This window comes from Dreissena polymorpha, chromosome 12 (assembly GCF_020536995.1).
Source record: "Dreissena polymorpha isolate Duluth1 chromosome 12, UMN_Dpol_1.0, whole genome shotgun sequence".
NCBI classification, from domain to species: domain Eukaryota; kingdom Metazoa; phylum Mollusca; class Bivalvia; order Myida; family Dreissenidae; genus Dreissena; species Dreissena polymorpha.
The window spans coordinates 61,316,932-61,341,052 of NC_068366.1; the positions used below are offsets into that span (position 1 = coordinate 61,316,932).

The window sequence follows — 24,121 nt, forward strand, 5'->3', positions numbered from 1 at the left end:
CCGAAATCACAACGGGCGTTGTTTTAAATTAAAGACCTTAAAAGAACGCTTTTAGATTTATTACAAGTGTTCACAATTGCTTATTTTTACGATTTATGCTATTTTAACTGTTATAGATAAAAAATCTCTGATTAAAACACTGATTTGTCGTTTATATGTTACAATGTACGTGTTTCATACATATTTCGTTTCTTAGCAGCATAGGGTCCGTAAATGTTTTTCGGCGTAAGCTGTATTAAGCCAGCTTTTCACACTGACTTGACCTTTGTAAGTATCCAATAATATGCAAACAAAATTTCCCGCGGCTAGGTACGAATGAATACACTTCATTTATTCCATTGGCTGATTTGAGTATAACACCAGAACATTGGAAACATATCCCCGTCTTTGTAACACTGTTTTACTGCATGAAACAATTTTATCTCTAATGAAAAGGCTCAATAGATAGAACAGTTTTACAATCAATTTTCGATATAAATACAGTTTGTGCGTTCACCTTTTATTTTCAGAGAATTACCAGCGCAAAAGCGTTTATACTAAAGGCTATATTCTCATATTTAGTACTTACTTGCATTGCATTTCAACCCGCGAAAGTCAGAGTTTATATACAGTTCATCACCGGAGTTCGCAGAAGGGGTTGCGACCTTTTCATTGAAGGACAAAATTGGAATCTATGCTATTTTTGTCTGATGGAGTAAATAGTTCGTTTAGTCGCTTTATCAATATTTTAGGCACAGCTGTTGCCTTGGTCGAGTACAGTTGGCGTAAACAAGCCGTCGTTTCAGCAGCAGAATTGTTACCTAACTTAAATGCATTGCATTCCAATCCGCAAGGTATCAAGGTCAGTTTGCGGTCAGTTGCAAAATCTTTATATAAACGCCGTCTCGTAAACTTTGTGCACTTGAAGTCTGTTTTGATCAGAAAGATACTAAATAAAGATATTCGGCAATATTATTGTGGTATGCCAATCATCGATTTTTAATATGTTTTCAACATTTGCATGATAATGACCAATTTTGATAAAATTAATTAGAAATATTTATCCATTTTGACCAGTTTATTAAGCATGAGCACAATAATTCACTATACTATAATTATGCAATTAAATAAGATTCGAGTATTGCCGGCTGACCTATATGCACTCGTTTATTTTCATGTTTCTTGTGTTTTTCTATTCTGTAAATATAGACATCTGAGTAAAAATATCACATAAGCAAAATAAGCCACGAAATCTGGCGCAACACCCCGTAATTGATTTGCTTGTGATGTAGCTAAGAACTGCGCAGAAAAAAGGCATCCGCTACTTTTTATCTCATAGAGATAACTTTTGATCGTTCATAAACATCGACCACAATCAACGCCGTATATCTTTTTTAAAGATATTTCTTGTTTCTAATGTAAATGCCGTGCGATCGAACTTTCATTTAAAACCCGTTTTACAACAAAAAAATCAATACGTACCGGTAGTCGTTGATGATAGTGATTTGTCTGCTTATAACATCTGTGTTAGGGAAAGCCAAAAGTCATACCTGGTAGAATTAAACGTTAGGACCATTAACCATCTAGTTAGAAAATCAAAGATCTAGAGATAGAACAGGCATTTCAAACACTGATATGTGGCAAGTTTGCAGGTCTGAACAGCCTAGACTATGACATTGACACAACAGGGCCGTCGTGGGTCGTCGGCCGGTCAGGCTATAACCTGACCACTTTTTGACAAAAAAATGGAGAAAAGAAGGCTGAGCTAGGAGATGAATTGCTTAATCTCCTCTGGATCAGACATATTTTATCATGCCTCCTTATCTAAAAAAAAACGCCGATGTTCAATACAAAACTGATGCTGTTGCAAAAGTGATAAAATCCCGGTAGTTCTATCCGTTTTCTAACTTCGTTGTTTTCCGTTGGTACAAACGAGCCATCGTACACTCCATTTTCCAGGATGTTTATACCGGAAGATGCAGACGAATTTTTTCCAAGAAAAGACGAAAGACATCAAAGTGATTAAAATGATAACCATCGCTATGTTGCAATAATAAAAAATACACGAAAAATGCTATATGCCCGTCGCTCAAATATTGAAGGAAATTAATAGTCCAAGAAATCCCTACTTATAGCTTAACCTAAGAAATGCAATATTGTACCGTAACTTGGACGGCAATGCTTGTGCAGATGTTGATATCTGTCTGACGTTCAATTGAAGGTATGAGACAGATCATCTTGTATCAAAATCATTTTACCCTGTCTCTTCAAATTAAAAAAACAACAACGGAAAAGAGCTATATCATGGTGTCCCTCTGCACAAAATATAAAACTACGGAAGCCCTATCCTGACATACCCATCTTTTTATAAATCCAAACTGCTCATTTCGACTAAGAATTAATCTTATATTATACTGCAAATAATGAATCCCAACATTGGCAGATATTCCCACAGAAGTTGCAAACCTAAGTTGGCCAACCGATATTTGGCCAACGTTGGCCCAAAGTTAACATGCCGACGCCAACATCATGCCCCGAAGAAACTATTTGAGCCAATACATTTTAATGGGATGTAAAAAATATCAATAAAGAGGGTAAATGAGATTAACCATTATGTTTAAAAAAAATCCGAGGGGGGGGGGGGGAGATGCATGCACCCGGACCCCCCCCCCTCCCCCCCTCACCTAGAAGCCAACGTCGGTCTGCTATCTGGGGTATTCATTATTTTCTCTGCAAATCCAAGAATAAACATACACGAAAATACTTTAAAAAAGCGGAAGGATTTATTTGAGCCCATAAATTTTCATGGGATATCAAAAAAATAATAATTAAAGAGGCTAAATGAGTTAAGATCTATTTGGCCTCAAAGCTCGCAGATATCACGATTTAGCCTTTATGTTTCAACAAGTTAAAAAAAATTCAGGAGGGCATGCCCCCAGACCAGCCCCCCCCCCCCACCCCTAGTGGCTTCGCGCCTTCGGCGCTCGCAGGCCTCCGGCTTTTAGAGCCTGACCATTTTGAAAAGGCCGACGACGGCCCTGCACAATCAACAACAACATCAATTAAATAATGAAAGCATGATTTCATCGGCCGTATGGGGTTCTACCCGGATGGATTTGGACGGATTTTGTCATGTCTTGGAAACGTTTTAAGTAACTTGGGCTCGATTGGTCATTGTCGGCTCAGGTACTACTTTCATGTACCCCGGGTACCATTAAGTATACTTACATGTACCCCAGGTACGGTAAATATACTTAAACGTACCCGGTCGATATAAGACTGTACCTGAGTTGTATTCCCGCCAAAATCCGATGTTGTAAGACGCGCAACCAATTACCGTAAAACGATATTGTATATCTCAAACAAACATCTCTTTTGAAAAAAAACTTCATCAACATGAATTTTAGTAAGAATTCCGATAATAAAGAGTCCATTTAACAGAAAATTGCAATAAATGTGAACATAATTATTTTCAAAAAAAAATAGCCGACAGCGACCGATTTAGCGTTAAAATTCCCTGGTACGTTTGAGTATTTTAACCGTACCCGGGGTACATGTAAGTATTCATTCACAACTAATATAAAGAATTATATGGAAACATTATGTTAACAACTGAATAAAAAACAAAGAACTATTAATTGCGTTTATTTGTGTATGTTTTATTACGGTATAAAAGGCACATATTGTTTACCATCGAGAAATATTTCGACTGCGTGTGGCATGATGGCATTTGGAAGGTTCTGAAAAAAATTAACATTGACGTAGTGCTGATGCAAGTCAGCCAAGAACTCTACGTAAACGCCAGCAGCGTCTGCTCCCCTCATGTTTAACATGGTCCTTATGATGACATTGCAGGAGATCTTTCACGGCCAGAACAACTCCATCTCAGTCGTTGGAAGACCAATTTCAACTTAAGATTAGCTGATGATATAGATCTGACAGGTTGCACCAGCAGTGAACTCCAAGACCTCACCGACAGACTCTTTGAAAGATAAGGAGCAGACGGGATGTAGGTCAGCACGAAGGAATTGAACACCATGGTTAACATCCTGAATAACTCCAGTGAAGACATCAACATGAACAGGGAAACGCTGGAAGAAGTGACCAGCTGCAATTACTTGTAAGCAACCTTGTCCAAGCATCGTGCTAGTACCGCTGAGGTCCGAATAACAATGGCCAAGGCGACCGCAGCAATAGCCAGTCTGAGCAATGGATAAGTAGCTCAATCAGCTTCCCCACGAAGAGGCTCTACAAGTCTCTCATAGTCTCCATCTAACTGTAGGGCAACGAAACGTCGGCGCCTCGCACATAAGTGTCTACGAAGACTGCTCCGCATCTCAAACATAGAGAACACTACCAACGAGTACGTCTGGAACATGACAGCGGCACTTGTTTGCCCACAAGAACCCCTCATGGCGACCGTCAAACGACTAAAGCTGGCCTTGTTTGGACATGTCACCAGACACGAATCCCTGTACAAGACTGAGATCCAGAGCACGCTATTGTGAGATCCCATTCTATGTCAATAAAAGAAACGCTGGATCGACAATGTGAAAGGGTGGGCTTTCCTTTACTGCATCGAGTTTATAACTCTACCTCGTATATAAGTTGTATATACTTGCAAGCTTTTCATCTCACATGGACCTCATCGGAGTAACTGCATGTGTGTGAATGCATATTGGCATACTGTGTGTGTTATTTCGTTTTCATCTCGTGTAATTTGCTTTATTTAACCCTGTGTGTGTACATTGGCCTCGATGTGTGTTACTGCACATTGACCTGCAGGTGTTTTTCTTTAAATCGAAATGATTGTGTGTTACTGCACATCCCCAGGTGTGGAACTGCACATGCAACTCCAGTTAGGTTACAGCTCATTTACCTTATGTGTGTCTATAACTCTACCTTGTATATAAGTTGTATATACTTGCAAGCTTTTCATTTCACATGGACCTCATCGGTGTAACTGCATGTGTGTGAATGCATATTGGCATACTGTGTGTGTTATTTCGTTTTCATCTCGTGTTATTTGCTTTATTTAACCCTGTGTGTGTACGTTGGCCTCGATGTGTCTTACTGCACATTAGCCTGCAGGTGTTTTACTTCAAATCGAAATGATTGTGTGTTACTGCACATCCCCAGGTGTGGAACTGCACATGCAACTCCAGTTATGTTACAGCTCATTTACCTCATGTGTGTCTGCACATTGACTTCCATGTATATTACTGCACATTGACATCTTAGTCTTTTACATTGCACATTGACTTAAATGTGTGATACTGAAAATTAACTCAGAGGTGTGATAGGTTACATAAACTCACAGATTTACATTGTACATTTACTCATAGGTGTGATACTGTAATTTGACTCTCTTTTGTGCTACTGCACGTTGGCACATGAGTGTTTTACTATGCAATGCCTAACAGGTGTGTGTTACTGCACATGAACTCATAGGTTTCATACTGCACACTGAATCACATGCTTGTGCATTGCACATTGACTCGCCGGTGTGATAAAGTGCGTTGGTTAACAGGTGTGATACTGCACATTGACTAAAAGGTGTGCTACTAGATATTGACTTCCAGATGTGCTACTATATGTTGACCGCAGATGTGTTACTGCATATTTGTTTTATCCTGTATATTGACTCACATGTGAGATTCTGCTCATTGACTCCTCATGTGTGATACTGCACATTGATCTGCATATTGGAACACATGCGTTTTATTGCACATTGGCTCAAATGTGTAATACTTCACCATGACCAACAGGTGTGATACCGCACATGGACTCATATATGTGATACTGCGCATTGACTCAAAGGTGTGATAACGTTAATTTCCTCACATGCGTGATACTGCACACTGACTCATATGTGTGATACTGCACTTTGACTAACTAGTGTCCTACTGCATATTACATCACTTGTGTGCTTCTGCACATTGACTCACATTAATGATACTGCACATTGGTACACATGTGTTTAATTGTTCAATGACTCACATTACTGCACATCTACTCACGTGTGTGGTATTGCATATTGACTCACAGTTGTGATGCTGCACATTGACACAAATAGGTCTTGTGTTGTACAATAACCCACAGGTGTTTATAACTTAAGATTTACTCACATGTGTGATACTTCACATTGACTCACAGGTGTGATACTGCATGTTGACTCACATGTGTGAAACTGTACACTTACTCACAGGTGTGATACTTCACATTGACTCTCATGTGTGATACTGCACATTGACTCACAGTTGTGATACTGCACATTGACTCAAAGGTGTGATACTTCATATTGACTCTTAGGTGTGATACTGCACATTAAATTACAGGTGTGATACTGCACATTGACTCGAAGGTTTGATACTTCATATTGACACTTAGGTGTCATACTGCCGATTGACATAGGTGCGATACTTAATATCGAGTCGCATGTGTTATACTGACAATTGACTCACATGTGTGATAATGCAAATTTACTCAGAGATGTGATACTGTACATGGACTCACATGTGTGATACAGCTTATAGAATCTCAGGTGTGATTATGTTCATTGACTTATACGTGTGTAACTGTACATTTACCCACAAGATATACATTTGTACATAGACTCACAAGATGTACTACTGTACATTGACTCACAGGTGTGAATCTGCACATTGACTCGCTGATGTGAAACTGTATATTGACTCAGATGTGATACTCTACATGGACTCACATGTATGATACTGTACATTGAATCAAAAGGGTTATATTGTACATGAACTTACAATATGTGATAGTTAACATTGACTCACGTGTGATATTGTAATTTGACTCGCTGGTGTGATACTGTACATTGACTCACATGTGATATTGTGGATTGACTCACAGGTGTGATACATTGACTCACAGGTGTGATACTGTACGTTGACTCACCGTTGTGATAATGTAAATTGGCTCACAAGTGTGATACTGTATATTGACTCACAAGATGCGATATTGTATATTGACTTGCAGGTTTGAAACTGTATATCAACTCACTTGACAAGTGTGAAATTGTACATTGACTCACAAGATGCAATACTGAACATTGACTCACAGGTGTCACCCTGTACATCGACTTGCTGGTTCGAAACTGCACAATGACTTACAGGTGTGATATTTTACTCATATGATGCATAGGTGTGATACTCCATATTGACTCACAGTACAAAGAACTCATGTGCTTCTAGTGTTGGTGCACACTTCAAATAGGATAGTCCTGCTTTCCTGCATATTGACTTGTAGACCCATATGATTAATTATGTCCATAAATAAGATACGGAACGTCTATCATCTATAATTGAACATTACGCCTTAATCTGAGATAATTTATATTTCAATGGAGATTATTTTGAACTATTTCAATCAAATCACGCCTGTTCGTTAACCTATCAACACTTTTTCTTGGTAGGCTTGTTTACCAGTACATAGTTCATATACTTATGACCTACTTGAATGAGGAGAATGGCCATAAAATTCTTTTCATGACCAAAACCCACACAAAATATGTTGACAGGCTATACATGAAACTTGAGATTACCCAATTATTAGTCGGTGGCTCTACCAATAGGGCTTATTAACCCAATTCTTCGAGGGAGATTATTAGACATTTGCTGTGTGCTTTGAAAACACAAGTTGTTTACGCTGATGTCGTTGTATTATCATACTTCTTACATAAGTAATAGAATAAAGCTAGGCATGCTAAGGTTGGTGTTGCTTGAAAACATTATCTGTCCTGATAAACATTTTTGCTTGCAAAATTCTAACACATTTCAAAGTCATTTTTGTATTTAACTTAATTTTCTTCAAAAATACTTTGCGGGCAACCAATTAAAATTAAGCCAGTTACGACCATGTTTTCTATATAAAAAAATGATCCTTTTTACTTTAATAATTTTATTTAAACATTTTCAAATTATTAAGTTATCTTGATTTTGTTTTACGAATGATCAAACACATAGAATAATACGGTCTGTGTATAGATCATTTACTGATGAATATTACATATTTTAAAGCGATTACAAACTCACATAAATGTCAACACTGAAAATCCTTTTTGTTCAAAAAGTTGAAACAATATAGCTGAAGAAATTAACACTAGGTAGGCCAGATTGTACAATTACTGACAATGAGCATGCTGCGATGATGATGCAATTATTGCACTGAAATCAACACAATAGTCTTTGGGCAAGTTTATTTCACACAACCACGTTCCTTACGAACCTAGTAATGCCATTATGCAACATGCACACACAATTGTGAATTTACAGTCAACATACAGACATTTTTTTTGTATATCCCAAAACCAACCACAATCAGTAACAATCACATAACCATCTCTTCTTTATTACATGGCAAAATATGTCATGTATAAAAACATTGCAGTCTTATCATTAGAATATCAAACGCACTTTCTCAATGCAATATTTACATTAATGGGTAGATTCTTATATAATACAAACAATCCAAATGTAACAACTTTTATACCTTTCAAGATCTTTTTCAACAAAAATATCATAAATAGCTGTCTGTCTGCAAAGAAACCATATGCGGTATATGGATATGAAAACAACTATTGCCAAGAAACCTCCAGATATTGCAAATGATATTTGTTTTTTTTTTAATATGCAACCAATCACACATGCAAGAATTATTTTAAGTCCTCCGCAAAACAATGTTAAAGCAGGTTTTCTTGATAAAAATATGACACCAACTTCAAAGGCACATGTTGTTTACCTATGGTCATAGGCTTTTTGGGAATTTTTAATTAAACTTGAAACTAGAAACATGTTTTCCATCAGTAACTTGGCCTGACACTATTAGTATCAATATACTATTCTCAGTCTTAAAAGGTCCATGTTTTGTCACACATTTCACCTCCTACTTTTCGTATAAATGAACATTTTGTGCCCTCAACCACAAGGTCAAGGTCATGGTACAAGGTCAAGGTCGATGAATGATCTTCCTGATCACTTGGCCCTCTTCTGCTGCCTACTGCGGTAGATGTCGTTGACAGGGGGTGCAGGACCCATGTTTGAGTCTTCTTCGTCACTTCCCTCGTTCTCCGTGATTCGTCGTTTGCGACCAGACGCGTACTCCAGTGAAAGCAGGGTACCGGCATCATACTTGATTGGTCCGTCAAAGCCGTTCTCTATGATGGGTGCTGGGAAAACACAGGTTTTGAAAGTTTAATAATTATCACTCGTAATGCAGTAATTAAAATGAGCAGTTTGACAAAGCAAGCCAGAATTGTTGAATTATTAAAAACAAGAAATGTGTTTGTCAGAAACACTATGTCCCCTTCTGCACCGCTTTGATTTAGTTTTTTATACCTTTGACCTTGAAGGATGACCTTGACCTTTTACCACTCAATATGTGCAGCTCCATGAGATACACTTGCATGCCAAGTATGAAGTTGCTATCTTCAATATAGCAAAAGTTATTGCAAAATGTTAAAGTTGGCACAAACCAACAGACAGACCAACAGACAGGGCCAAAACAATTATGTCCCCCACTATAGTGGTGGCGGGCATAGAAAATAAACATAACAATTGTTTTCATAGTTTGTTAGATATTTAGTATGCATATTTTCTGCAGGCATCTTATCTGCAATTTCCACTGACAAATATTACAATAAAATGAATCTGTACATTCATAACAAAACACTATTTTTTAGAAGTGGAAACATTATCAACAGAAACATACCATCTGGGATTTCAAGCTGCTTAAAGTGCTCCAAGAACATATCCATCTTCACAAATGGTCCCTGTAATTGAAGAGTAGCCAAATTGAATATTTGCAAAAACAGTAAAGTCAGTTATTAAACATGTCAAGATTTTCACAAATGATGGTGAATTCCAACAAGATCTAGTACTCATAGCATTTTAATATCTTTATTCAACATGAAATGATTAACCACTATGGATAAAATCATTAGACATCCATATGGTTTATATTGTTCTGTGAGAACATGCCGGTATGCAAGCGCTTAAAGTCTCGTCCCCGATTGACCTGTGCAGTCTTCACAGGCTAATTTGGAACGTGACTTTCCCTCTAAACTGGATTTTCAATATGTAGAAACTTCAATTAAACGAAAAATACCATAAGAGCGGAAAGTGTTGTCACTGCTTAGCCTGGGCTAGTCTGGGACATGCATTAAGCCCAGTTTTCCCAGACATGGAGATACTCACATGAAAGCACTCTGGAGGGGGCATCATGGCCATCAGTGAGGCAGCTGCATCAGGCGGAGGAAACACTCCACCAGGAACTATGTGGGCGTCCTTTGCTGCAACAGGCAACAACACAGCATAGGCCAAGGTATACAGATACACATGTAGTATTTTGTTTTAACTAATTCATCATATCTCGGTGGTCACTTAACAAACTCCTACTGTTCCTTGGCCAGCTGCTTTACCAGTAATAAGCACATATACTCATGCCAGTTACTGACAATTGCCCTTTTTGAATCAAATCATAGGTAAAGAGATATAGACATAATCCATGGCGAAAGGTGTAGAGATACATATTGTTTTTTCTCTTCAGAGTTTAATGTTAATTAAAACTCCTAATTGAAAGGAAGCCACAACTTTAGTTCATGCTCATAATCAGAAACAAAAAGGGCCTAATGCATGTGCCAAAACTGTCATCCCAGATTAGCCTGTGCAGTCCCCACAGGCTTATTAGGCACAACAATTTCCGCTTTTACAGATTTTTTCATTTTAATGAATTCTTCAAGAAAATCCAGTCTAGGTGAAAAGTGTTGTCCCTGATTAGCCTGTGAAAATTGCACAGGCAAATCAAGGACAACAAATTACGCACATGCATAAAGCCCAGTTATCTAAGAGTGCTTTTCATACATACTGGGTCTTGGCACTTACGGACAAGAATCTTTGGTTTGAAGGGCAGCCACTGGTTCAGATCAGGCTTGGGATACTCGGGGCGTTTCTTGCTCTCCTCCTCCTCCATCACAATCTTGGCCACCCTGCTGGACGGCATCTGTACCACCTGCTTCCTGATCAGGTCCTGTCAACAAACAGGGTCAAGGTCAAGACAATCCAAGGTCAAGACAATCTGTACCACTTACCTTCTGATCAAGTCCTATCAACATACAGGAAGACTCTTCTAAACGAAAGTTCAGTCTAAGCAGAAAGTGTCATCCCTGATTGGCTTTCAAGATTCATATGTGAAGAGTCATTATTGAGTGTGAAATCGACCCACAGAGGAAATGATTTCCCCCTTACAATGGTGAAGTAGTATCAGTTTTCAGGAAATCCTTTCAGACCTCAAGACTGTAAAGTGTTAAAGAAGTTGACACAAAAGTTCAAGAATTGGATCTTTGAAATTGGACATTTTTATCAGATTTAATCTTCACACAATCAGTATATACAACAAGAGCACCGCATAACGGGTGCTACGCTTGGCTGCGGGTGCAGTTTTGAATAAATGAAAGCTTGTCAGATTATTTTTTTTTAGGAGGTCACAGTGACCTTGACCTTTGACCTAGTGACCCAAAAATGGGTGTGGCATGTAGAATTAAAATCAAGGTGCAGCTACATACGAAGTTTCAAAGTTGTAGGTTGAAGCACTTTGATTTTAGAGCAAATGTTCAAAACCTTGACAAAATATTAAGGTTTTAGCACAAAGCGGACGACACAACACGACGACAGACACGCTGAGCTGGCTATGACAATACCTTGGGTTTTCTCAGAAAACAGCCGAGCTAAAAACAAATTTTACCTAACAGTAAAGTGTTTAACCAAACAACATTTACCTATCAATGTTTTAAATTTATGTTTATATAGGTTGAATCAGCAAGTTAAAGTATTGCTCAATTGTATGTAGCTTTATAAGTGTGTTTATCTAGCATTTCCTTGAAAAACATACTGGTTCAATCAGCACTTCATTTACCTTGATTAGTTTTATTATTCCGTCATGTCAATTGTTCGTCTTATTTCAGTTTAGCTAATAAATGTTTATATGCTCATTTGTTTGTTAGATCTCTAATAGTTTCAATACAGTTTATAAATAAATACGATTTGTACGTCATTTCAATGACCTAATGATTGGATATAAATTCTATTTAATTGCATTCCATTGCAGTATATTCTAGAACCTATTATGTTCCAAGTAAAATTTCCAAAATAGTCATCAAAATATGCTCAAGTAAAATTTCCAAAATAGTAATTAAAATGTTTTGTTTTTTTCTAACTTTAAAACCCATATCACATAAGGTAGAATCAGTACTTGGCCTCACATGATATCCAAGTGCCTTGAGCTCTGACTGGCTACATGGGAACAGGTCAGCATACTTGTAGCGGTCTATCAACAGAGCCGTTTCCTTGCCTCCAAACTCCTGAATCTGAAACAACACAATCTTACCAGTGAGCGCCACACTATACATAGATGGGTTGATATCACCAGTGAGAGTACCATAAACTGATGGTATTGCTATTTGCTGAAAAATTTTTGTACGTACAAAACAGGGCATAATTCTGCTGAATTTCAGATAAGAGTTATGGGCCTTGGTCTGTTACATAAAATGATGATCTAAAAGAATGTGTGAAATTTCAATTGAATATCTGCTGTAATAACAGAGATATATACTTGTGGCATGCAGATTGTAACCTTTATCTCATATTGCATGCTTATCATAACTGGACTTTTGTAAGTACAATAGTGGCATTAATCTTTAAGCAAAGCTGCTCACAATTATAGATCTTGGTAAGTAAATGTTAAGAAAGATTACTGAACACATATGTTATGTTTTATTTCATCATCTGTAGTAGAAATACATTTTTTTGAGTAATTGCTTGTAAAATGTTCAACAAAAAGAGACAAGTCCACTAAATTGCAAGACAGATTTATTTAACATAGTTAGTTAACAGGCATATACGTTTTGCTCTTATTCAATACCTGCTGTTTAAACAGTACTATGGAGATATGGCATATGAATCTTAACCTGAGCACTACACAGACACCACTTGTGACAAATGGGTGCATTGTGTAGCTCGGACTATTCGGCGAAGAGTCCAGCTAAAAATGTTTTGAATAAATTTTGTCTGATCATACTCACAAATTTGAAATAACCAATTGTTCACTTAAGTTCTTAAATTAAGTCAGGTATAAACACAAGCAAAGAATTCAATGAAATTGTCTTACATTTAAATACATTAAAGTACAGTCAATCTTCTATTACGAGACCACTCAAGGGAGTAATCAACAGCGGTCTCTTAATAAAATGGTCTTTAAATAAAAAAGGCCATTCTGGAAGAATGCTTACCCTCAATTTTAATCTATATAAAGGATAATCTCTTTTGTCCACAATGATTTTAACTTTATAATAAAATGAATATAAACACAATACATAAACAATATTTTACTTATAATGTGTTTTATTTTTTCACTTATTATAAATTATCATTTATTATAAATGAATTGTGTGTAAATATTTATTTGCAAAAACAACAAAGAATTTGGCTAAAAATGTGCTGAGAAACGAAGCTAACCAGCCAGTGGAAGCCTTGAAACGTCTCAATTCCTAAGTCGGACGCAAATCTAAGGGCCTGAGCACAAATGAGAGGGCCCAACACAGGCATTCTCCTTGTTGTTGCATCCTTAAACCACGTTAACACAAGATCATTAAAGTCCTCGTTCCTCGTGCACCTCGTGCGTTTTTTTCACCTGACACATTATTTTCCACGTCTTCAAGCACCTCGGCTTTACGCTTCAGAATGTTCTGAATTTGAGTTTTACCAGCTCAAAACTCATCTGCGATTTCACGTGCACTTTTACTCTTTGACAATTCCAAAACTCGAATTTTCTCGTTCAACGTTAACACTTTTCGTTTTGACATTTTAATTTCTGCATGTACGCTTAATGAAATCTGACTCGAATATGATACATAATGAGCTGAAAAATTAAAACACGTCAATTGAAAACAAACAAACAGACCTGATTGGAAAATTTATTAAGTAAATAACAATGTGATTGGCTAACAAATATCTACTAATACGCATAATTACAAATTGGTAATGTACGGATTTCGACAGATGTTGCCGATTAATAGTTTATTTTCCGCACTTCTCAGGAAATGTTTGTCGCGTACAGTGCATTGTTTCTGCACCTGTTATCTATACTCGGGAAAAATCGGCGTTGTCTCTTAACGTTCCACATAGTAAACTATTTAAGCTGTAGACTGTTCGTAATACGTTCCTCTATTATTCAACTCAATAAATTGATACGCAGTCTACAACAATACCGGTCAGAACCGGTCAACGAGACAAAGCATAATCATAATGGTTGGTGTGAAAACAAAGCAGAGGTGTAACAGTACATCTTATCAGCTTAGATAAACAATTAACACGGATTTGTCCCTGAAAGATCAATAGATTAACCACTTTTACCTCCTAGTGGTCGCTTAATTCAAGATTCGGACATCAAAATACACAAAAATCAGCGGTCGCTGGTCGCGTAAGACAAAAGTCGCTTAATACTATATCATTATATAGCGAAAAAGCTCCGTGGGATTTCAAAACGGTCGCATAAGACAAAGGTCGCTTAATACAAGTGGTCGCATCCACAAGATTGACTGTATATGTATCGTGTCCAATTAAAGGCTTTCAGCACACCCTTGAAAGTAATGACAACTTGAGCAAGCAAGACAGGTCTAGTAAGGGCTCATAGATTACTGCTCATTTTGCATGGAGAAATTTTATAAAATTGAGTCGCACTCCATAAAAATGGGGTTAAATGCAAGTGCTTGCAGTGTTTTCCAATGATTAGCCAGTGCAGACTGCACAGGCCAATTTGGGACAACACTTTACCCACATTAAACCCTCTTTTCACAGAGCGAGGCTCAATTGTAAAGCAACAGTAAGATTGTTGGACTGGGTTACCTTCTCTATTGCCTGTGAACGCCGCTTCTCCACCTTGATTATACTGGCCAGGTCCCCCACTTCTGACTCAAACGCCAGGAACCGACTCCAGATATCTCTTAAAATGGGAACCAGATGCATAGTGAAAAGAGATACAAGGCTACAAACAACTGTCAGAAAGAAACCGGCTCCAGATATCTCATATATAACAAGAACCAGATGCAATGTGTTAAGGGATACAAGGCTACAAACAACTGTAAGCAATAAACCGCATCTGAATATCTCTGAAAACCAAAACACAGAAACCAGATGAAATGTGCACTGGGAGATGTTATAAACAACTAACAGCCTGGCAACTTATCTGGATACATGTGTATCTCTGAAAATAGGATCAATAGGTTACAAACCAAGCTGATGCATGTCAGATGCTTTCAATACCACACAAAATATTAAATTTTATTATCTTTATGAAACAAACTATGGTAAGAAAATATGGGTAGCCTTGTTTCTTCCTAGAGATTAGACGATATTTTCCAAACTTGTGGAGATTCAGATTACAACTATTGTGACTGTCATGTGTGTGGATATGGTGTCCACCATGCAACCGGAAGATCCCAGATTTGATCCCCACTCAGAAATTCTCAAGAACTTTCAAAGACACAGAGTAATGGTTCTTCCCAGCAAATGGACTTGTGTGTCCTAAAGCCCAGGATTCCATTCAGATAGTATAAATAGGTTTACAATAACTAATGTGACTTACATGGACTTCTCAGGGGCTATCTGACCAGAAGACAAAACCCTCTCAAACAACACCCTGGTGTTATTGTCCTCTGAAATAAAATAAACCCAGATACACTGCAACTCCAGTATATCACGGTCCTTTATATCGCGTTGTCCAATATATCGCGAATCGGCTATGGCTCCCAAAAATCTGATGAGCATAATCTCTAAATAACATGCTTTAAAATCTGAGAATTTGATGAGATAAAATCCGTTTCAAAGTTGTATTTTACCCTTTTTTCACCAACCTTAATTTCTTAAAACCGACATTCATAATCCAGATTTAACCAGATTGTTTGCTCTCATTGTACAACACTCTAGCACCTGTGTACTGCGATAAACAATAATCCAACTTGTCAAACATCACAGGTCATTTTGGGTGTTAACCATTCTCTATTAAATTTGCTTTGAACTGCCGAAACGCACCAGTAAACACATGAAGGTGTATACAATTATAACTGTAATTGTCACAAGTCAATACTGACCTATCTCAGCAATCTTTGCGCTTTAGATACAGTGTAAATTACTTGCTTTTAATTGAGAGGTGAATCATGTTCCTCAGTTTGTCAAACTTTCCATGCTTTCATGAGGTGAATGACGTCATTTTGTAAATGGGTCTAATTTGTGCATGCTTTCTTGAACAATAACATTTGACAATGGTGTTTCGGATTACAAATTTAATTATATGCATTTCAAAATACTTATATAGAATAATGATTTGTGTTATACCAATGAATAACATATGGATGTAACACACAAATCAATATGGTAAGTAAATAGTGTGTTTTGAGATTGCCAAACTATGCTAATGCATGCATATACATGATGAATAACTTGACAATTTATATCGCGCTCCGGATATATCACGGTCGCGATCTTTGGATCCCTTCAACCGCGATATATTGGAGTTGCAGTGTACTGAGAAAAAATGGTTTAATGCATGTGTGTTAAGAGTTGTCGCAGATCACCCTGTGAAGTCAAGCTTAAACTGGATTTTAGCTAAGAAAAGACTTCCTTTAAACGAAAAATACAATACAAGCGAAAGTGTCGTCCCTGATTAGCCCCGGCACAGGCTTAAATGGGACAACACTTTAAGAACACGAATTAAGCCCTGTTTTCGCAGTGCATGGCTCTATTTCAAGAATCTGTAACATTCTATGAACAATACTTAATAAATACTTAATAAAAACGATTTGCCTTAATATTTTCTGTTACTAAAAGAAGGTCAAGGCAAAAGAGATGTTCTATTAGTGATTTCTTCAAGACGGAATACATAAAATATTTTACTATACTTTTTTGCCTATTTTTGAAGTTTTCTTTCATTAATTCTTAAAGCTAGTATCAACACTTCCTGAAAGAATTCTGACTTTAACTTTTGCTTGTTTCTGATATCTTTTACATATTGAGACAGTTATAAAGCAACACATGAGAGTTCTTACCATTGAGATGTGACATGAAGTCCACATATGCCCTGATGTATTCTGGGATATCACCAAATTTCTTCAAACCCAGTTCAAATATCTTCAGTGCTACTGTCTTCTCCTGTACGCGTAAGTAAAGAGTTAATATATAAACTTCTTTTTACATACAAACATGGCCTCAACTACATTAAAGCGAGCATATATGATTTTAAAATTTCAAAATAAGAGCATGTTGAAGTCAACACATAGATCTGGGTTATTTTGTTGCACAACCAAAAATTGTGTTGTACAAACAAATCTGCACAGAAAATTGGGATATCCCCAAAATGTACATGTTTTTGTATATATTTCTGCTGTAGAGTCAAAAAATTATATAAATTGTTTAAAAATCTAATTTCGTCGACTTCTTCTGAATTTTTGTTCTATGTTCTAATATATTAACTTTAAATCTTTTACACTTTTTTATAGCTAGTATAGACTCGCTTTAAACCATTCCCACTCAGAAGCCAAGTGAAAATGGCTATGTGCAAACAGCATAAAACCAGAACAGCCTGCGAGTAACTTGCAGTCTGTTCAGGTTTGATGCTGCTTGCTGCTCATCCGTATCTATGGGTTGGTAATGAAGCCTTTATAACTTGAATTTAGTAAGAAAGGTCTTTAGTTAAATATAACTTTTTAAGTGACTACAAATGCGTCAAAATACTTATCTAAGTGGTAAAGGGATAACTATCTGGAACTACATTTAGTGTTCAGCGCCCGTATTCACCAAACAATTCTTAGACTTCAGTCTAAGAATTAAGAATATTCTGTGAATTGGAATATTCAAGAATTGCTTTAATTTTGACTCAAACTTGTCATTAACCACCTCTATCTACATCTTTCTTCATGTTAAACTTTCTGTTAAGGACATAATCATCAATGGTAGCCTGAACATATGCAAAAACACTTGATGTATTTTTCTTGGTTATAAGTCTGTTTGTACTTTATCCGTAAGTGTACGAATGGGTAGGTGAATATGGGTCCAGGAATAAGTCATAAACATCTTACTGCTCCTGACCTAAGAAGACAATTTGTCATTAATACCTGCAACACTACAGATAGCAAAGCTGTTTTACCAAATAGGCCACACTCTGGGATAATCTGGCTTTGTGCATGTGTGTAAAGTGCCATTCCAGATTAGCCTGTGAAGTCTGCACAGGCTGATAAGGTATGACATATTTCCGTTAGTGTAGTTTGTTGTTGAATGGAAGTCACTTTGTAACAAAAATACAGTCTGCGAAAAGGGAGGTCTCTAATAAGACACAATACTTTACACACATGCATTAATCATCTTTTTCCCAATGCGTGGCTCAAACATAATATATCCAGAAATGATTTTTAAGGCAAACAAGACTATTGCCAAGCAATACATGTCCCCTACCGGAGAAACTTCACCATTTTCAGCAATATTTCTAGTATATTTGTTGCCATAGCAACCAGAATTCTTGACGTAAAAACAAAATTAAATGACGTACATAATCTACATTTTGCCATCTATTCATGAAAAAATATGAGGAACTTTAAAAGTTATTGCAGGATCCACTATTTTCAGCAATATTTCTAGTCTATTTGTTACTATTTCTAGTCTATTTGTTGCCATAGCAACCAGAATTTGTGCATAATCTCCATATTGCCATCTATCCATGTTTCAAGTTTCATGAAAAAATATGAAGAACTTAAAGTTATCGCAGGATACAAAAAAAATGTGACAGACATAGCGCAACCGTAAGTCCCCTCCGCGTTTTCCGGTTCTTCAAGGGAATTTCTGATGAATAAAATAATAACATTTTCTTCAAGTTTAAAAGGTAATACCCTTCCCCGGTTCTCTCCACATTCCCCAAAATGGAAGGCTAAACTCTTCCTTAAATGAACTAATTTCTCTGTATCTCCGTACCATTGTGGATATGGTGTCCGCCTATCAACCGGGAGATCAAGGCTTTGATCCCCACTGTGGGAGCATTCTTTAGATCTCCCCCACAAACACCAAGATCTGGTTCTTCCCAGGAAAAGGCTTCAAGCGTTTTTTTATCAGCCTTAGTCTTTCGATGCAATCATGCAAAAATAAATAGGTTTAAACCAAAACTGCCCTGTATTCTACACCCACTGCTTACCTTACTGCAGTAATACTCCATAAGAGCTGCTGCCATGAACACATGGTATGTGGATCGTTTGTCCTCTCTAGCCAGTTTGAACACCTGACGGGCCGACTTGATGCCCTCCGAACGACGGGCAAACTTCATGTACTGTATGTATGCCTATAGGGAAATGAGTTATGAAAGAACACACACTGTGATTGGCTTGAAAATGTCTACCGTTCATCATTGCATAGTTATAATGTACATTCAAGAGCACCGGCTAGCGGGTACAGACCGCTCATCTATTTTTCTTTTTAAAGGTTAAGGGACCTATCTAAATACTTCAATCAACAAGAAACCGTCGGAGACGGGTGATGCTCCCCAAAGGTTTTTTTTGTCACAATATTGCACTATATATTCAGATTAAAGGAAACGTCTAGTAGTTGGGGGGACAAGATTTGCACTATATGTACAGTTAATGGAAAATTTCAAAGGGCCATAACTCTGTGAAAAATCATCTGACCAGAACCGGCTGATAATATGCACATCTCCTCTAGGTAGTGAAGCTTCCCATAAAGTTTAATTGAATTCTGGTCATTAATTGCTGAGAAATAGCCCGGAAAAAAATTGTGCACGGACAGACGGACAGACGAAGCAGCGACTATATACTGGATGGGATGGTGGACAGTCTTTTTAAAATAAAATAATAACAAGGGCTGTTTGTAAAACATGCATGCCCCCCATATGGGCTGTCAGTTGTAGTGGAAGCCATTGTGTGAATACGTTTTTTGTCACTGTGACCTTGACCTTTGACCTAATGTAAGATATCATCCGGAAACCATTGTACTCTTTCGAGTCGCTGTGACCTTGACTTTTGACCTAGTGACCTGAAAATCAATAGGGGTCATCTGCCAGTCATGATCAATGTACCTATGAAGTTTCATGATCCTAGGCGTAAGCATTCTTGAGTTATCATCCGGAAACCATTTTACTATTTCGAGTCACTGTGACCTTGACCTTTGACCTTGTGACCTAACAAGAGCTGTCAGAGGACAGCGGGCTCGACTATTCGAGTGCTTGACAGTATTACGTAAGCCATCATGGGAAATTGTTCATATTCAATAATTTATTAGACGATCTTTCAAAAATAAAAAAGACAAAAAAACAATTTTTGGGGGAGGGGTAGTGGGGGTAGGGGGATGAGAGGGGGGTATAATGTGGGGTGTGGTAATTTATTAGATGTTTAAAAAAAAAAATGGGGGGGTGGGGGGGGTAGGGGGGGTGGGGGGGTAGGGGGCTGGGGGGTGAGAGGGGGTATAATGTGGGGTGTGGTAATTTATTAGATGTTTAAAAAAAAAATGGGGGGGTTGGGGGGTAGGGGGGGGTAGGGGGAGTGAGAGGGGGGTATAATGTGGGGTGTGGTAATTTATTAGATGTTTAAAAAAAAAAAAATTTTTTTTTGGGGGGGGGGGTTAGGGGGGGGGGTGGGGGTGAGAGGGGGGTATAATGTGGGGTGGGGTAATTTATTAACGTTTAAAAAAAAATTGGGGGGGGGAGGGGGTAGGGGGAGTGAGAGGGGGGTATAATGTGGGGTGTGGTAATTTATTAGATGTTTAAAAAAATGGGGGGGGGTGGGGTGGGGGGTAGGGGGGGTGAGAGGGGGGTATAATGTGGGTTGTGGTAATTTATTAGATGTTTAAAAACAAAAACAAAATTTTTGGGGGGTGGGGGAGTAGGGGGGGGGGGGGGGGGGGGGGGTAGGGGGAGTGAGAGGGGGGTATTAATTTGGGGTGTGGTAATTTATTAATGTTTACAAAAAAAAATTGGGGGGGTGGGGGGTAGGGGGTGAGAGGGGGTATAATGTGGGGTGTGGTAATTTATTAGATGATGTTTACAAAAAAAATGGGGGGGGTGAGTTTGGGGGGGGGGGAATATAGGTTGGGGTGATGTTGGTAAACAAGTATGCAAAATATAAAAGCAATATGTCAAGGGACAATGAAAAATATAACAACTGATCTCACACTGACATGAACAAATATCCTCTATTTATTAAACATGAAATTTAAACTTATTGCATTTGTTTCCCCTGTATATCAGAAAGATATAATAGTGTATTACCTCCCCTGTCCTGCTTATATTTATATTTATCAACAAAATTAAACATAAACACAATATTTAATATACAAAATATACAAAAAAATCTCATATTCTGATAATATTTTTACTGATCCACTTTATTTTACTCAAATGATGATATTTTATTGAACTGATAATTATAGATTTAGGATTACAGACCAGTTGCTTGAGTTATATTGTTCAGAGTTCGCCCTGTTGGCCGCGTATGCGTTCTTAAGTTATCATCCAAAAACCATTTTACTATTTCGGGTCACTGTGACCTTGACCTTCGACCTAGTGACCTCAAAATCAATATGGGTCATCTGCGAGTCATGATCAATGTACCTATGAAGTTTCATGATCCTAGGCCCAAGCGTTCTTGAGTTATCACCCGGAAACCACCTGGTGGATGGACCGACAGACCGACCCACAGACCGACATGTGCAAAGCAATTTACCCCCTCTTCTTCCAAGGGGGGCATAATAAAAATATTTGTGTTTTTTTAACCATGTTTCAGTAAGTGTTGCAAGTATGAAAGCAATAGCTTTGATACTTTAGGAATAAAGTGGACCTCAAACACAACTTAACCAAATGTTCAAGTATACAAGAGGGCCAAGATGGCCCTAGTTCGCTCACCTGAGAAGAGTGTGTTCATTGAATTTTTACCAAATGTATTGGGCTGTTTGTAAAACATGCATGCCTGCATATGGGCTGTCAGTTGTAATGTCAGCCATTGTGTGAATATGAATATATTAGTCATTGTGACTTTGACTTTTTACCTTGGTTTCTTGAGTTGTCATCTGGACACCATTTTACAGTGTTGAGTCATTGTTATTAAGACGTTTGACCTAGTGACTTGAACATTATGTTGGTCATCTGCCAGTCATGATCAATGTAACTATGAAGATCATGAATCTAGGCGTAAGAATTGTCAGTAAATATCAAGAAACAATTTTATTGTTTTGAGTCACTGTGATGTTGATCTTTGATGTAGTGATTTGAAATTCAAAAGGGGTATTTTTATAATCATGATCGATGTACCTATGAAGTCTTTATCCTAGGTTTAAGTGTTTTTGAGTTATCATTTGAAAACCAATTTTTGTATTTTGAATCACTGTGACTGTCATCTTCGACCTAGTGACGAGAAGATCAATAGGGGTCATTGGTGAGTCATGATCAATGTAGCCAACAGTTAGCAATTTACATTCCAAACCTAAATTTGGTACATGTAGCTGTATATATTTTAGAACCCTTTATCAGCAGTAGCATATATCCATTGTTAATGTCTTCTTTAAACAAAGCCTGTTGACCAGAGCTCACACACCAACAAATTACAGCAAAATGGTTTTCCTGATCCCATACATTAACTTCATAAACAATCAATGTGTGTATCCTTCAGCATGACTCATTCTTTCCCCTCTCTCATAATCAATGTAAGGCATCAATGGGTTAATATCAAATTGAGTTGTGTGTGTTTGTTCTTGTGTACTTGTAGATTTTAGAGCACATATGAACTGTAGTGTCCTAGTCTGATAACAAAATAATAATTGTATAGTGTTTTCATAGTTAACATGTTAAGATTTTAAATTACAAAACAAACAATGAATTACATTCCATCTTGCATCGTTTCAAGGTCAGCCCACTGTTAGTCTGTCTGGAAATTGTCAATTTAGTGCTTTGTGTTTAATTACCAAAACAAAAAAAACTTTAAACCACAAACATCTTAAAAAAAGATGCAATGATTATAATGCACACATGTCAGATGGATAACCAATTTATAAGATGTTCAAAACATCTACATGATAAATTCCATTTTTGATTGATTTAATAAGAAAATTCTATCAACTTGACCATTATATTGTTTCATGATCCTAGGCGTAAGCTTTCTTGAGTTATCATCCAAAAACCATTTTACTGTGTCAAGTAACCGTGACCTTGACCTAGTGACCTGAAAGTCAATACGGGTCATCTGCAAGTCATGATTAATGTACCTATGAAGTTTCATGATCCTAGGCATAGGCCTTCTTGAGTTATCATCTGGAAACCATTTTTCTAAGTTAAAACACCGTGACCTTGACCTTTGACCTAGTGACCTGAAAATCAATAGGGGTCATCTGCGAGTCATGATTAATGTACCTATGAAGTTTCATCATCCTAGGCATAAGCGTTCTTGAGTAAAACAATTTAACTATTTTGGGTCACCTCAATGTACCTATGAAGTTTCATGATCCTAGGTGTAAGCGTTCTTGAGTTATCATTCGGAAACCATTTTTCTAAGTTGAGTCACCGTGACCTTGACCTTTGACCTAGTGACCTGAAAATCAATAGGGGTCATCTGCAAGTCATGATCAATGTACCTATGAAGTTTCATGATCCTAAGCATAAGCGTTCTTGAAATATCATCCGGAAACCATTTTACTATTTCCGTTCACCTTGACCTTGACCTTTGACCTAGTGACCTGAAAATCAATAGGAGTCATCTGCAAGTCATGATCAATGTACCTATGAATTTTCATGATCTTAGGCATTAGCGTTTTTGAGCTTTCATCCGGAAACCATTTTACTGTTTCGGGTCACCGTGACCTTGACCGTTGATCTAGTGACCTGAAAATCAATAGGGGTCATCTGTGAGTCACGATCAATGTACCTATGAAGTTTCATGATCCTAGGCATAAGCGTTTTTGAGTTATCATCCAGAAACCATTTTACTATTTTGGGTCACTGTGACCTTGACCTTTGACCTAGTGACCTCAAAATCAAAAGGGGTCATCTGCGAGTCATGATCAATGTACCTATGAAGTTTCATGAT

General features: G+C 37.5%; 1 protein-coding gene across 2 annotated transcripts in view; it reads right to left on the reverse strand.

The window, feature by feature from the left end:
• Window positions 1-8,188: 8,188 nt before the first annotated feature.
• LOC127853412 (cleavage stimulation factor subunit 3-like) overlaps window positions 8,189-24,121 on the reverse strand; it is a 44,633-nt gene continuing 28,700 nt past the window's right edge. For both annotated transcript variants that reach the window (XM_052387940.1, XM_052387941.1), the window contains 9 exons: window positions 19,234-19,377; window positions 17,102-17,204; window positions 15,643-15,712; window positions 14,904-15,000; window positions 12,263-12,367; window positions 10,887-11,031; window positions 10,200-10,294; window positions 9,715-9,775; window positions 8,189-9,172 (listed from right to left, as the gene is read on the reverse strand). In XM_052387940.1, the coding sequence (XP_052243900.1) occupies window positions 8,979-9,172; window positions 9,715-9,775; window positions 10,200-10,294; window positions 10,887-11,031; window positions 12,263-12,367; window positions 14,904-15,000; window positions 15,643-15,712; window positions 17,102-17,204; window positions 19,234-19,377 (1,014 nt within the window). In that variant the 3' untranslated portion in view covers window positions 8,189-8,978. The remainder of the gene's footprint in view (window positions 9,173-9,714; window positions 9,776-10,199; window positions 10,295-10,886; window positions 11,032-12,262; window positions 12,368-14,903; window positions 15,001-15,642; window positions 15,713-17,101; window positions 17,205-19,233; window positions 19,378-24,121) is intronic.